Here is a 16,357-nt window from a genome sequence, read left to right as displayed (position 1 = left end):
TCTATTTAAAACATTTCTAAAATATTCGTATATATATATATATATATAAATTATACCATCATTATCACTACTATAAATACAAAGTGTGCAATAGAAATTAAATACTATATTCAAAACTGTACTTTAAGCTCTTCTTCCTGGGAGAACCCTTCACCAATAAAGTTTTGATTAGGTTTCGTGACTGTCTTGTTGTTTCTTGTTGTTTCATCTGAAACAACTTTTGTAAGATGACCTCCATCATTAGATTCAATACCACTTTGAATAACATTCTTCTTACGTGGGATATTGTCACGATCTTGTCCGAGTTCCAGCTGCTGTTGAAATTGTCTTTCTACCACTTTCAGATCCACACTTGTATCAACATGTTCATGGTTATGCTTGAGACCATAATCATATTCTTGTTTGTGTTCACGTTCAGGTTCACGTTCCGGCTTGATGTGAATTTGAATATGATGTTCATGCTCATGTTCTTGCTCTTGCTCTTGTTCAAGTTCATGACCACTGTCAATCTCTGTTTCTGAATTTTGCTCGTGCACGTGATTCAAATCCGATTCAACCTCTTTATTAGTATCATCTTCTCTATCGTCAAAAACACCATGATAATTATTGATCAATTTTTCTAAAACCAAATTCATAAATCCAAAATTGTTAATTAAAATATCCAAATTACTAGATTCTGTCAATGCAGGTCCTATCACAGTAGCAATATTAGATGTCGTCATTTTATTGACTTCTTTGTGTTCACTGATTTTGTTCAAATGTTTTACCAATATTTTCAAAGTATTGAAATTGACCACTGGTAAAGAGTGTAAAATTTTCTGATATGCATTCAAATCAAATGCATCACGATCTTGGTTTTGATTTTTACTGTCTTGTTCCAATTTCAACTCATAAAATTGACTGATAGCATCATCAGTTATTAACGAATCTGGTAATTCACGGAAATAGGATTTGACAATACTAGTCAAAGCATGAGTATCATAACCTCGTTCATCAAAATTGATAGTGCCTGTCCTATCTATCGTTTGCTTAATGCTAGTTAATTCACTGATTGAGGAACTGATACGATAAATACCAACATCTTTGATTCCCTCAGACTCAATTTCATGGAATATGGCCTCCAAAAACTTAGGAACAACAGATAATTCTCTTACACAAATAAAACTAATTGGTACACCAAAGACAAGATTGTTGTTTGTAGTCTTGTTATTAAGAATACGCGAATAAAACCAATGTCTATTGGCATAATTCAATTTAACTAACCATTCATTCAAATCAGTATCACCTGTCGCTTGGAAAAAGTAGTGATCATTAGTTGTTTCAGAATCGATCTTAAAACACAACGGCATAAGGTACACGGGGAAAATCTTTTTGTTCTTTAAAGGTATCACGACAAATGGCTTTTGCTTTGGTTCAATAGAATCTTCTGGATTTGGTAATTCCTCAATACTAACAACTCTTTCCGGAGCAGATGTGTTCCCAGTTAACGAAAATGGTCTTGATTTGGTAAATAATCCACTTATTTTAAATCTAGACGATGAGCTCGATTTGTATGATAACGACTGACGCTTCAAAGATGTATTTGATGTTTTTCTTGTCAAATTGTGCATTCCACTTAATACATTATTATTCGTAGTAGTAGTATTATTATTGTTAATGTTGTTGTTGTTGCTATTAGTATTGGTGGTGGTGGCAGTTACAGTGCTACTACTGGTACTGATTCCACTATGGATATTGATGAAACTGCTATTAGTGGCAGAACGAATAGATAAATTGTTTGTTCCCTTGATAAGTCGTTTTGAATCCCTGATGTGTTTCTTTTGATTATCAATAATTAATATTTGATGTTGTTCTTTCATAATTCTCTGGAAAATCTCAGCTTTTTCAATTGGGGCAAATTCTCTAAGATTTTGCTGATTCACCAATGATTCATCCAATTTTAATAAAAAGTCAAACTCACGAGATTCATTAAAACTGAAATCATTAGAACCGGATTCGCCTTCAAAATCCTCCACACTTAATTCTCTAATCAATTTATAAATCAAATATCTCTTGTTGAAATTAATCTGATTCTTATAATAGGAAGGACATTTATCAGTTTCAATTAAGTTCTCAATAATCCACCCAAAACATGGCAATAATGGTTCAGTCGATTGTAAATCATTGATGGTGATATTGGGAGGCAACAACAGTTCAACACTATCAAAGTTCCCATCACGATGAGTTAATGTTTGTGCTGCTCGTACCCATAAATTGGAAAATCTTCGACTCTCTGGTGAATAAATCACATTAATAATTGCTGTCTCAATACAAGATGGAATATTACCACTACCTTCAAAAATGAATTGATTATCACTCATTTTCAATTTTGAAACTTTAGCCATTATCAACAATGTCTTCATTCTATCCAATCTCTCATCAGTGGTTATATTCAAATCAGTCAATTGCACCAACAAATAGCTTTTGAATTTAAAGTACACTTTGAACAATTTACGGAAAACAAGTGGGAATTTTTTCAACAACAACTGACGTTCATCAGGAATGACCAAAGATTCGAAAAAATTGAAAATATTGGAGACTATTATTTGGTCATCCAGTACTGTGGGTTTTTGTAAGCTGAAATCTAATAAGGAATTTCTTTCAAACGAGTTTTCCAAAATCTTGTACACTCTAACCCAATCTTCGGTTTTTATTCCTTTGTAAAACACCGCTAATAGTTTGTTGAATTTATACAAGAACTTTTCGATTTTATGAACATTTCTGTGACTTGGTAAGTTTCTATTCATCGGCACTTCGTGAAGAGAATTGTTGAATCTAAATTCAGAAATCAAATATTCATCAAATTTCAGCACTTCAACTGGTCTGTAAGTTTTTTTCACAAACAATTTTTTCAATTTCTTGTAATAAGTTACCAAACTCTCAAACGATTTCTCCAAAGTATTATCGATTTTGTTTGAGTTGTACCACTGTAAAATTTCATTGCTAAACAATTTGAGTAATTTGATTAATATACTCTTATTGGCCAAATCCAAAGAAAAATTGGAATAGAAATTATTTATCAAAACAATCAACACTTTCAATATATTGATCTGAATCTTGAGTAACAATTCATAGTCAACCTCTCCCAATTCATTCAAATCTACTGCAGTATCCAAATTCCAGTTGGGGAAATTCATAGCCAATTGTGGGGTTCCCTGGTTGAAGTTTGGTTCCATCTTCGTCCTGTCGGATTCATGGTTCAATTTTTTGAGTAAATAATTCTTTTTCATAACCGATATCACTGCATTTCCTGAATTTACAAACCTGTGTGCTAATTTATCTAACAAATCCTTTGTTGTCATGAATGAATTGTAGTTTAATAAAAACACAAATCTATATTCCGTCAAATCAAGATGAACATCACGGTGGAAATACTTGGAGTCGAGTAACAACAAGTCAATCAATCTGTCAACAGTGGCATATTTAGGAATAAATTTGTAAATTTTTTTCATACTTCCATCGATACTTAATTTCCTTTTAGAAGACTTGGAATTATTAGCCTTTGGTGACATCAGAAAATTTGTGAACTTATCCGAATTCAAAATATCATCAACATCGATACCCAAACCTGGAACATCATCGTCGTCGTCACCTCCAGCAAAATCGTCATAGCCACTACTACCACCACCACCACCACCAGCAGCAGTCCCACTACCAGTAACAGAACTAGTAGAGCTATTATCCAATTCAGATATAAAATCATCAATTCTGAAAGTCAATTCATTATCAATAACAAAATTGTGCTTGTTCACAGATGGATCTAATGGTTGTGGGTCTGTTTTGTCACCTGTATTCATCAACTCATCGTATTTCCCTAGATCAATTTTGAAAAATTTGTTGTTAAAGCTAGGAATTCGAGAAGCAGGGTTAGATTCACTCAACAGTGTCTCACTAAGGGAGACTGATGATTCGATTGAACTAACAGACAAATTAGACCTATTAAAATTGCTTTTCAATATTGTTGATTCATGTGGTGTTGATGGGGCAACAGAAATGGACGTAGTGGCATCCAAATACGCTTCTGGAAGCTCTGGTTCTAAGTTGATAGATAATTTCATGATTTTCTCCATATTTATCGAATCACAATTCAATTCAATCAAACGTAAGAGTTTGTTCTTTATATCATTATTCAATTCTTGGTGCTTTATTGGTGATGGCACATTTTCAAGTTGTCTATCGTCACTATTATTTGGGCCCAAATATAATACTTGGTTTAAGCTTTCATTGGAAAATATAAATCCCATAGAATCATATCGACGTAAAACATCGTCATTATATTTGATAATTTCATCATAATTGGTCAAGTTGGCCAAATAGTGATTCCACCTATCAAAGGAATAATTTACTCGTTTCCATATCGATTCAATTTCATAAATATCAATACTCTTATCTATAGTGTTGCCACTGTTGTTAATTACTAAATCTCCAAAGAAGGGAATCACTCTTTCCTTAGGGTAAATTTTTCCTAAACCTCTTGGTGCCATGATATGATAAGAGTCCTTGGTGCTCAAATCTCTCGATTCTTCGTTACCCAAATGGTTTGACTTGCCATGGTCAATGGTAGATTCATTAACCAAATATCTTCTGTCCAACTCAAACAAAACTGGTGACCAATCACTTTTCAATAGTCTAATATAATCTGGTGCCACTAACGACCAGATTTTGGTTAATCTTAAAACGGGTTGAGACAATATGACTGATGATATACCCAACCAGGATGACATGTTTCCTGATTTATCTAATAAACACCCTAAATCAATCCATTTTTCCAATAATCTCGCTTTGTTTTCCAAATTAGCTGAACTCATATTGGTGCTCGAATTTTCCACAAACAAATGGTTTACCAACAATCTTGACAAATAATGAACGTGATAATCATTATTGAATATTAAGGGGTTCTTTTTGTAGAAAAAATCTCGATTGGTGTCATCACTAATTGAAGAATATAGTAATAAAGATTTATCAATGTTGGAATTCCAATTGCCAAAAAACTTTAAATCAATTTCACTGATAGTATAGGCAAAATCAATCAAATTAATTTCTTTCATAAATACTGTGGAATTCAAGTCTTGAAATGGTTGAACATTAAGTGGCAAGTTATCATTATTAAGCAAATCTATCAACACTTGTTGCTTTTGAAGCATTTTGTTTTTGAAAATAGTGATATCCTCAATATCGTAATGATTAATCATTTCCAATACTTTCAAAATATAGGGGGCAATATCAGATTTTAATAAAAATCCATCAAAATGTTCTTCCAAATTTTTTAACACCTGTAAAACTCTGGCAACAACCAACTCCAAGTTTGTCATACCATCAAATTTCTTCTCAAATATGCTTTGCACGTAGAGAGAGAAAAACCTCATTATTTTCCCAAAATCTGGTAGAACGGGTAAAACATCAACTATTGTGTTGATAGTACGGGTATCCAAAGGATCTTGATTGAATAATAAAAAGTGGAAAACTGCTTCTAATGTGTTTTTCCCATCCTTGAAAAATGGAGCAGAAAATCGATGTGTATCAAAGTCATATAGTAAATCTGGATGGGGGACTTCAACCTTGTAATATGTAATGTTGTGCTCTGATATATCTATAGAAGAAGTTATGGGTAATGTAGGTGGTGCAGTCACTGGTGTGTTAGGAATACTGCTAGGGTAAGGTGCCTCAAAAACATTTCTATTGACTGGAATTGTTGTAGTTTCCACGGTGGAGTTTTTCCTCAACCCCAACGGAGGAGGGTGTACACTAGGAGCTTTTTGAACAATGGGACTACTGATTTGTGAGATATCTAATGGTTTTGTATCAATTAGGGTTGAAGTATTGGTCTCAACTGTTGCATTGTCAATATGATGATCAGCAATAACATTTTCATTGATACTGTTGCTGTTAGCCAATGAAGTGGAACTATTATTGAAATTATGGATGCTACTGCTACTATCGTTCTTACTCTTCATCATTGCTTCGACTTCTTTGGGTATAGGAGGTTCTTGTAATCGGAATTTCTTGACATTCAAGTTTGATGGTGCCTTATAAAGATACAAATGTGATCCTTTCAACTCAGCACGAAACAACTTTAAGTTGTTTTCATTGATTTCACTCCCATTGAAAACACCATTAACCCAAGAATGTTTTGCAACAGTCGTATCATGATCATGTTTAATTAATGAATTCAATTTTACATTAGGTGCAACTGGTGATTGGCACGGAGGAGAATTGAGTTTCTTTCCTGGACCACTGCCACTGCCACTAACACCTGTAACCCCTCCTCCTCCTCTAGTTGATGATGTATAAGTATGTGGTTGAGTATTCAATGTTGCCAATGTTGAAGCACCTGTAGTTGCAGACAAAGTTGATGTACTGGTTGTGGACTGTTTATCTGATAAAGAATATGGTTGTTCGTGTATAGATGCCATATCTTCATAATCAAAACTAGCTGTTTCCTCATGTGACTCTGTATGGACAAGGTGGTTGTGGTGGTTGTGGTGGTTGTGGTGGTGTTGATGGTTGCGGTGGTGATTGTGATCAGAATATTGATCTGATCCTTGTTGGTGTGATTGTGCAGGTAAATGTTCATTAGAATCAAGGTGATGATTTGAATATATACTTGGGGAATTAGTAGTATCGTGAGAAACACTCTTTCGTTTATCTTTATCTTTTCTATTCCAAATCTTTCTCATGATGGTTGATTATTTATCAATTGGTGTTGTTAAAGATATGATGTTGGAGAATCCCAATAGATTTATTTATTTAAGGAAAAAAAAAAAGAATGAATGAACTAAATGAATGAATCAATGAAGTGAACTGAACTGAACTGAAGTAAACTGAACTGAACTGAAATGAATTCAATAAAATGAAATGAACAAGTTGTAAGAATTTTTTTTAAAAAAAGAGAAAGAATTTAAAATTTAAAATTTTAGAAATAAGAAATAGGACGGGTCGCCAAAAAACAACAAAACAAAAAAAAAAAAAAAGATTTTGTTGAAAATGAAAGAAACGAAAATCAAAATACATATAATAAATTAGTTAATTAATGAACAAATATTAACAACAACAACAACAACAACAAGAAAAAAAAAATAAAACCAACTTACATTTTAATTTGTTGTTCTTGTTGTTCTTGTTGTTCTTCTAGTACTTGTTCTTCTTGTTCTTGTTGTCCACCACCCATTCTGAATATATTTCCCATTTTGTGTCTTATATATGTATAATGCATAAGTCTCTTTTCTCAAGTACGTCTAAAATAATTTAAGTACAATTCAATAACAACAAAGATAATACAAAAATAACAACAGAAAGAAAAGAAGAAAAGAAAAGAAAAGGAATGTTTATTGTCAAGGTTGAACAATTAGAAATAAGATATAATAATTGATACATTGTTATTTTTATCCACCACCAGCAATAACAACAGCAACAGTAACAAATGTAGCTACTGCCATACACTATTTTCTATCCCTTTCAGATAATATCTGTAGACTTTTATATACATACCATTATCAGGCTCTCGTTAGTGGTGGAAAATGGCAAGGAAGTGAGGAGGGGAGGAAACTGGAATGGAAGGCGGGACGTAATCAAAGACGAAAAGGAAGCAAAGACAAAGACAAAAAAAATCAACGAGTAACAAAGACAAAAAAAAAAGATAAAGAAAAACTGAAATAATTAAAGCGATTATAAACATCGTCTAAAAAAAAATCCTTCAATTAAAACAATCATTGAACTTTCAATAACTGCTCCATTATACAACTTGATAAAAGGTCTATTGATTTGAAATCGTCTAACATGTCACTGGATATATTTGATAGAAACTTCCTCTTTTATTTTTGGGTGGGAGTATATATTCCAAGTATATGAAATTAGATCAAAACGGGAATGTTAAATCAATAACGTAATTTAAAATCACATCACATCACATCAAATCAAATCAAATCAAATCAAATTATCCAGTCAAATAATTTCAATATGTAAATTGACGTGTATATCTTAACCCTAATAAATTTCGCCAGTAATTAATATTTGGATCGTGTAACTTTCTCAAAAAAAAAAAAAAAAAAAAAAAGACCTTTTGTCTTGCTTGGGTGTGCTCGTAATTGTTTGGTAATTGGGTTGTCTGTATATATGGACTAATAATTGAGCAATTCGTAAGAGGAGAATAATGTTTTCAACAGAATCAATCAATTGATAAATGGTGGCTAATAGGGTGTTTGCGTTATTTACCAAGTTGATAACTTCTGGTGTTTGACTGATTGATTAGTAAGGTAATCTTTTAGATTTTTGGCAACTCTTCAATTAAACATGAAGTTGTTTAGCTCAATCATTCATTCAAAGCACATCAGTCGATTGACCCTTTCTCTTATTATTTCAAGTACCCTGTCTGTCAGTTGTCTGCCAAATGTAAGGTGGTGGTTCCTATTGTTGAAAGTATTAAACAATCAATTACATTTTATTCTGTTTTGGACGTGCAGCAAATAAAATAAAATAAAATAAACGACAAAAAAAGAAAGCGCATGGTGTCATTTGTCAACCATTGTATTTCTAACCTCTAACATGAGTTGACAATACTTTTGTTTGGTCAAGTTGAGGAAGAAAGTATGAAACAGGAATTCTCCGTTTGACTTTAATTTTTACCAAAAAAAGGAAACCAATATAGAGAAGGAGGAGGAAATGGGCAGGTATAACAATCAAAAGAGTAGCTTGAAACATGCTAATAGAAACCGCAAAGTCGTAGATATTGTTTCATTACTATACTGAGTAATAATAATATTTCAAACTATTCTAAAAATAATCAACCTAATATAACCAAACCAAACCAAACCAAACTAAATTTAGTTAAATACTTAATCACAATAATAGAAATAAGCTTTATTTTTTTTGGGTTTTTTAATGCCTGCCTCCCCCCTCCCCTTATTAAATGCCACTTTTGTTCCCACCCACCCCCTGAACCCCCCTTGTTTTTTTTTGGAATAAAATGACTGTTTGTGTTATCCAAATAGTACTACATCAAATAACAGACCGTTTTGATAACGATTGATAAATGCAACACCTTCCTATTCATCCTCCTTTATACAATAGATCTAGACCTAAACCAACCAACCAACAACTAAAAAGAAGAGAAGTTTTTCATTGGAGACTACTTCAATGCTAAATTGGTATTAATTCACAATCTAAAGTTATAAAATAAAATTCTGTCATAACAAATATGGAGTTGCTTTTTTTTTTTTTTTCATATATCACTGATAACGTTATTTTGATAACAAAAGGAAAAAAGCCTCGATTATGATTCTAATCTAAGCTGGGCCAATTCTTATGGATTGTTAACTCGGTCCTCGTCACAAGTTCATTCAAAGGACGAACTACAATCACAAAATATAAAAAAAAAAACAAAAACATTATATGTATATAAAAGCTATAAATCTAAAAAATATTAAAAAGTCAATCAAAAAATAATAAATAAAAATAAAAAATATAACAACAGTAGTTGTAGCTGCACCACCACCACCAGCAGTAATTAACTTGTTAACCCCTTATAATCCCAATCATTTTAAAGTAACTTGGCATCCATCCATTAATCTCATGGTAGCGCCAACCAGTCTTCTACATTCAGTATGATTTGAATCCAATTCCGAAAATGTTTGTAAAAGTCTAATAGTAACATAACTTGCTTCAACTAAAGCAAGTTGTTGACCTAAACATAATCTTGGACCAGTTCCAAATGGCCCAAAAGCAATACCTCCATTTCTAGGTAAATTAGCCCATCTTTCAGGAATATATTTCTCTGGTTCAGGTCCAAAAAATCTTTCTTGACGATTACTTGAAAATAACGGGAATATAACTTGTTCTCCCTTTCTAACAAAAATAGGATAATTATTACCTTTACCTCCACCTTTTGGTAGCACGGTATCTTTATTAGCGGTTCTAGTATTAATTGGTACTGGAGGATTAATTCTTAAGGATTCATGAATACACCAACGTAAATATTCACAATTATTAATGGTATCAAAAGTAATTGATTCAACATCAGGGAAATGTTGATTGATTTCTTGTTTCAATTTATTCCAAACGGGTTTATTTTGAGCCAATTCGAAAAACATAAATGATAATAAACTAGCAGTAGTATTTCTTCCTGCTAATAATACACTTAATAATTCATCTAAAATCACTTTACGATCTTTTGTTTGTTTAGCTAATTGATAAAGGAAAACATAATTTTTACTTGGATCATTTAATTCTTCATCAGTAAAATTAATTGCTCGATCAACAAAATGGAAAACAAATTCATGTAAATGTTTCACAGCATTTTGAAATTCTGGTGGATTAATTAAAAATGAAAAATAACCAAATACTAATCTTTTCGTCATATGATATTGCATAATATCGAAATTTGGAGCAAATTTTGATTTTTCTTTTTCACTCATGGTAGAAATTGATGTTTCACCAAGAATCAGTTTCAAACAATCACAACTTTCTCCAAATAAAAAATCAGTAGCATAATCAATAGTAAAACAATGGAATAAATGTTGTAAATCAAATTCTTCTTGTTGCTGTTGTTGAATTTTAATCACTTTAATTAACAGTTGAATATATGATTCCATAGCTGTGATTTGTTTAATATGTTCTTTAGCAAAAATTGGTCTTAACATAATTCGACTATGTTTCCAACTTTCTCCTTCACTTGAAAAAATCCCATTACCTAATAATGGTTTTAAAGCTATTGGTCTAGTACCAATAGTCCAATTATTTAAATCAGCACTACTACACATAGTACGGAAATTTTCTGGTTCAATAGTAATGATTTGATTTTTCCCCAAAGCAGTAGTTTTAAGAGTTGTTGTATCAAGACTATCAAGTTTCCTTTGAATATCTTGATAAAAATATCCACTTTTAGTTAAATTACTATTATCAATAAGGGCTTTGATACCAAAAATATCATACCAAGTAACTAATGGTGCTTGTTTCACAGGTTGACAATCATATTTACGTTTTATTGATTCTTTTCTCCAATATTCAGCAATATAATAAATGATTGCTGCTAGAACAGCAACAGGTAATAAAATCAACATTTGGATTTGGATTTGGATTTGGATTTGAGGGGAGGGGAAAGGAAATAGGTTTGTTTGAAAAATAAAAATACAAAATAATTTCTTCTTGATTTGAAATAATTTGAAGAAATTCAATTCGATTTAAATAATTGAAAATTAGAATAATATGAATGAATTAACTTTCAAGAATATGATGGTCAGTGGATAGGTACGTGGGTAGGTGGGTGAGTGGAGGAGGGGCGGGATGTTGATGGTGATGAATAAAAAAAGTGTGTCTAATAAAGTTTGAATAGTTTATTCCCATTGAAAATAACAATAACAATAACAATAACAATAACAATGATGATAATAATTTAATTCTCTCCTCCTCCTCCTTCCTTCTTAATCTTCCTTGTTTCAATTGAGTTATAATAGTTGATTTGTTGATAATTATATTGATACGGAGGAAAATTTTCACATGGTGATGATTTTTATTTGATGTAATGAGGAGATAGGACAGGGCTATAACGCGAGGGGAAAGATTAGTATAACTAACTGGCAATAGCAACCGGAGTGTGGAGTAGTAGAACTAAATGCAAGCCAACTAAAAAAAAAAAGGTCGATTTTATTCGGCCGGAGTTACTGCGAAAATTTTGCAACTAATATAATTCCACGGAGTTAATTTCCTTCGCTTTTGGAATATCCAAGCCATGTTATATCTACCTTTACTTGTTATAAACAAAGGTGCCACATAGATAGAACGTGTGTTAGAAACTGTTGACTGTGATAATTTTCTTATGTAGTATTATCTCAAATCGACAGAAGAAGAAGAGTTCTAACTACAATAAAACGTTGTTTATTGTTAGTAATTGCAAAATAAAACAATTCTGTTTTGACTTTACAACGGAAATTCAACTTTAAAAGAATTGACATGAAAAAATAACGCATAGTTTTGTTGATTGATTGTGGTAAAGGAGAGACCAACTCTTTTCCAATATGCTTGATGTCTTTGAAGTCTTTGCTTTGTTTTGTTGTTTGATAAAAGTATAATCTTTTTCGATTGTTGGCCGCAATAAATGCCACGTTGTTGTTTAAAAAAATAAGATCAATTAAATGATTCATATTAGATAGTCAACTATACCAAAAATCAATTAAAAAAGAGAGATAGACCTCGATATATTTTGTTTTAGTTTGTTTCGATGCTCAGCAACAACTTTGTCAGAATCGTGTAACAAGCATAACCACTATTAATTGGATATTCCCTTTAAAGCAAATCCTGAACACATAAATATATTGCTCCCAATGTGTATCTTGTTAGTACAATTTTGCATCTGAAAATCATAATCATTACGATTCCAACAGGGCTTAGTTAAAAAAGAAATATGCCATGCAATTTACGTTATGTTGTTGTTTTAACTACCATCTAGCAACGTGCATAGAACCCTTTGCAAGGCGGTTTTTCCTAAACAAATAAAAATTAAATAAAGAAAAGTTTAAAAGAAGCAGTCATTGTTGTTGATTTTTCAGGAACTCTAGTCATTTAGACCACTTTGTTTTTTTTTTTTTTTGCAACATTTACACTTTTTTTAAAGAGAATCGTTTTTTAATGTTTACTTCAACATGACAATTCCAAAACAAAAATGTATTACCAATGAGTTAATTAGTATTGAAACTGATTTGTTTTATTGTATTATCTGATCATTTGCATGTGCTGAGGAGTATGGTAGTGATTGTGGTTTTGATTTGATTTGATTTGATTGCTTCATTTTATGTTTCATTATAAGCTATTTTATAAATGGCACCATCAATTCCTCTACCTTTTATTCTATTAACACTACACCTTTCATTTCCTCGAATCGAAGACATTTAAAAAACTTAAACCTGATGTATGTTATAATATGGGATGGACTTATCACGAGGTATTAAATTTGCAGTCAAAAAAAAAAAAAAAAAAAAAAACGGTTTAGTATGTAACTCTTGGCAAAGAATCATTTGCTAGGTCTTTCTTATATCGAAGTCGTTACCTTAAAAAGTCAATTTCAGGCCTTTCAAATATAACCTTTTTATAATATATCAAAGCCACAATATAGTTAAATCCACACCTGTTATTGTTATGCTCCTTGCTTTTTGGTGGTTAAACAATGACACCAAATTAGAGTTCATTTTTCTCGTAATGTAAAAACATATTATTCAATATCAACACCACACAAAAAAAAGCTATCTATGATTGAAGATAAGTATGGGCACTCCCTCGTACATGGACGGCTCAACTCTTATGTGAGCAATTTTGAATGAGTTTTAATCCATGTGCAATAACAGGAAGCTACAAACATTGTAGTGGGTTTTTATCTCTACAAGTTCATTCAATGTGGTGTCATTGTTCTGTAGTTCGTTTATTCGATTGGATGTAGCCTAGAAAGGCAGTTTCTAATTAAACAGTATTACTTCACAAACGGCGGAAAGGAAATAACCCAGAAAATGATATTGAAAACTATATTCATTGTTGACAAACTGTGTGTACATCAAGTCTTGGTAAAAGAAATCATTTTGCTTTTGTTTCAAAGTAAAACTAAAAGTGAAAAATTTGTGTCTATATTATTAAAAATTAAATAATTGTTCTATGTTATAAATAATTATATATATATATATATATATATGTTTGTAGTTCTTTTTATTTCCTTTTTGGGGGAGGGTATTAATTGATTATATCAGATTCTAAAATTGCTTTACCCCTTTTTATTCCAAAACGAAAGCAAATTTGGATTTATGACGAAGTGATTTACCATAATAATAGAAAACAAATGGCATTGGTAAAAGTAATATACCAATACACCCTAAAAGTGTACTTGCCCATTTAATGGTTAAATTGGTAAACATTTGTCTAGCGAAAAGTGGGAAAACAGCACCAAATGCTGATCTAATAAATGTGTTACCAGCCAAGGCAGTGGCAGCATATAACAAGTAACAATCAATGATATAATTGAAACATGGCAAGAAAATCAACATTAATCCATTACCAACAAATGCAGCACCAATGACGGGAACTATCCAATGTACATGTTGTGGATAATTACCTGTCCATCCAAGCCAGAAAATACCAATAACAAATGTGAATCCACCAACCATCATTGGTTCTAATCTTTTTTCTGGAATGATTTTACCACCATTATTTTCCATGGCTTTAATGTACCTTTTTTCAAATAATATAATCATGGCACCACCAATTAAAATCCCAATCAACATCGACAAATATGGTAATTCAGCAACCCCTTGAACAAAATGATATTCACCCAAGAAAATCAATGGGATAGCCGTTAAAAACAAATAAAGCATACCATAAATAAATGCATTATAAAGACTGACCAAAAATAAAATTGGTTCTGTGAAAAGCATTTTAAGTGGACGAGCAATATTATTTTCCACAATTTCTTTCATACTTAAAGTCAATTCTTCATGTGGAGCATAAATCCCCCAATTACCAGTTCTTCTTCTCAATTCTTCAGCTCTACGAGTTAAAACCAATGGATGATGAGTTTCTTGTAACAAAAAAGTATTCATAAATAATGCCAAAGCACCAATAATCCCACAAAAATATGATGTCCATCTCCAACCCAAGGTACTATTCTTCACCGTGAATGCTCCCAAAATTGGTGCAAGCATGGGTCCACCAAATAATAACATGGAGAAAATTGCAATTGCTGTACCTCTATAACGATTATTAAACATATCGGCCATAACTGCGGGGGCAACAACTAAAGGAGCAGCACCAACAAACCCTGCGAAAAATCGACAAATCATAATTGTTTGAATATCTTTAGCCGTTGCTACAGCAAATGAAAAACACACATAACCTAAACATGAAGGCACCATAACTAATTTTCTTCCAAATAATTCTGATAATGGACCATAAATAACTGGACCAGAAGCAAACCCGAAAACAAATAATGAAGTGGTTAAAGTTGCTGGAGTCCAACCAATATGATAAATTGCCATTATATCAGCACTTGCTTGAGAAAACATTGCTGATCCCATAGACACTGACAATGCCGCAAGACCAACTGATGCACAATATAATACTTTTTTCCAAGTCGGATAATTATGAGGATGATCGGGATCATCTGGACCATCAAAGGCAACAACATAAGGATCTCGTGAACCAAGCATTGGAGGATATTCTTTACCTCCACCCATTGGTGGTAATGGTTTACTCGATTGAGATGCAGAACGTAATAAACTTTCAGTATTCATTATACTTCTGGTGGCTCTTCTGGATAATTCAGTACTAGATTCAATTCTACTCAATTCATCATCAGGAGGCAATTGACCACCACCAATATTAGCTTCATAATCTTTAACATTTTGTGCATTTAAACTATTAATTTCATTTTCTTCATCAGCAGTGTTACTACCAGACTCGACTGAATCACTAGGTCCAACATAGCTTTGAACATTGACATTATCGTTATTGGTTGTATTGTGTAATTCTTCGTTTGAAACTGAATCTGTGGTGATTGTTCCCTCAGGAACAATATCATTGTGGCTAGTGTTGTTGTTGTTGGTGTTCATGTTCTACCAATTAAACAAAAACAAAAAAATAAAACTTAATCAAGAAAACTGTTGGATTTTTCAAAAAAAAAAAAAAAAGAAAATTTTTTGATAATTATATGACTATTCGTTTATATATATATATATATATATGATGATGATGATTAAAGGAAAAACGGAAAAATAAAAAAAAAAACTTCCTTAATTATTGTGTTTGAAAAAAGAAAGAAAAAATAGAAACAATTTCATTTTCCGTGCGATGGGGAAGGAAAGAGGAGGAAATTTCTTTGCTTTGTTTTGTTTTGTTTTCATCCTTGCTTGATTAAGTTTGAGGGAGAAATTAATTGTGTTTGCTCCCTCGTTTGTGTGCTTTTTACTATTGTTTAAATCCGATGAACTAAAATTATATGCTAAAACAAAATACTAGATTTTTGTTTCTTTTGAATTTTAACTCGACTTTGTTATGTAAATTGTTGGGTTGAGTCAGGTTAGTAGTAAAAAGGGCTGACCTGATTTTACACCGCAAAAATACAAAGCATTACCGGACTTACACTTATACATATTTTTTCATGTTAAATCCGAACATCATGATTAGTAATCATCAAATCCGTTACCATCATCAGTTTGGTCTTGAAATGATTGATGCCAAACAACCTGATAAAAGAAACTGTTTCGGATAAACTCTAAAAGTATGAAAGTTAAGATTTTGGAAACTATTTGCATCAAAGTTTAATTAAAGTAATTCTCAAATTATTAGTAGT

The 16,357-nt window shown here is 31.8% G+C and overlaps 3 protein-coding genes across 3 annotated transcripts; all 3 read right to left on the bottom strand. All coding sequences in view use genetic code 12, as the record gives it.

Annotated features, from left to right (window-relative positions):
* Nucleotides 1-110: 110 nt before the first annotated feature.
* On the bottom strand, nt 111-6,716 carry CD36_71380 (cellular morphogenesis/bud emergence/cytoskeleton organization Rho GTPase activating protein (RhoGAP), putative; the record flags this gene model as incomplete). Its single annotated transcript, XM_002421312.1, has 1 exon — nt 111-6,716. The coding sequence occupies one exon, from the start codon at nt 6,714-6,716 to the stop codon at nt 111-113; it is 6,606 nt and encodes a 2,201-aa protein (XP_002421357.1).
* Nucleotides 6,717-9,569: 2,853 nt separating this feature from the next.
* Nucleotides 9,570-11,093, bottom strand: CD36_71370 (C-22 sterol desaturase, putative; the record flags this gene model as incomplete). Its single annotated transcript, XM_002421311.1, has 1 exon — nt 9,570-11,093. The coding sequence occupies one exon, from the start codon at nt 11,091-11,093 to the stop codon at nt 9,570-9,572; it is 1,524 nt and encodes a 507-aa protein (XP_002421356.1).
* A 2,694-nt stretch (nt 11,094-13,787) lies between these two features.
* Nucleotides 13,788-15,617, bottom strand: CD36_71360 (multidrug efflux transporter, putative; the record flags this gene model as incomplete). Its single annotated transcript, XM_002421310.1, has 1 exon — nt 13,788-15,617. One exon carries the CDS (start codon nt 15,615-15,617, stop codon nt 13,788-13,790), a length of 1,830 nt encoding a protein of 609 aa, XP_002421355.1.
* Nucleotides 15,618-16,357: the final 740 nt, after the last annotated feature.

This window comes from Candida dubliniensis, chromosome 7, assembly GCF_000026945.1.
Source record: "Candida dubliniensis CD36 chromosome 7, complete sequence".
Taxonomy (NCBI): Eukaryota; Fungi; Ascomycota; class Pichiomycetes; order Serinales; family Debaryomycetaceae; genus Candida; species Candida dubliniensis.
Note: the sequence above shows the minus strand (reverse complement) of the source record. Positions and strands in the feature narration are given on the sequence as shown.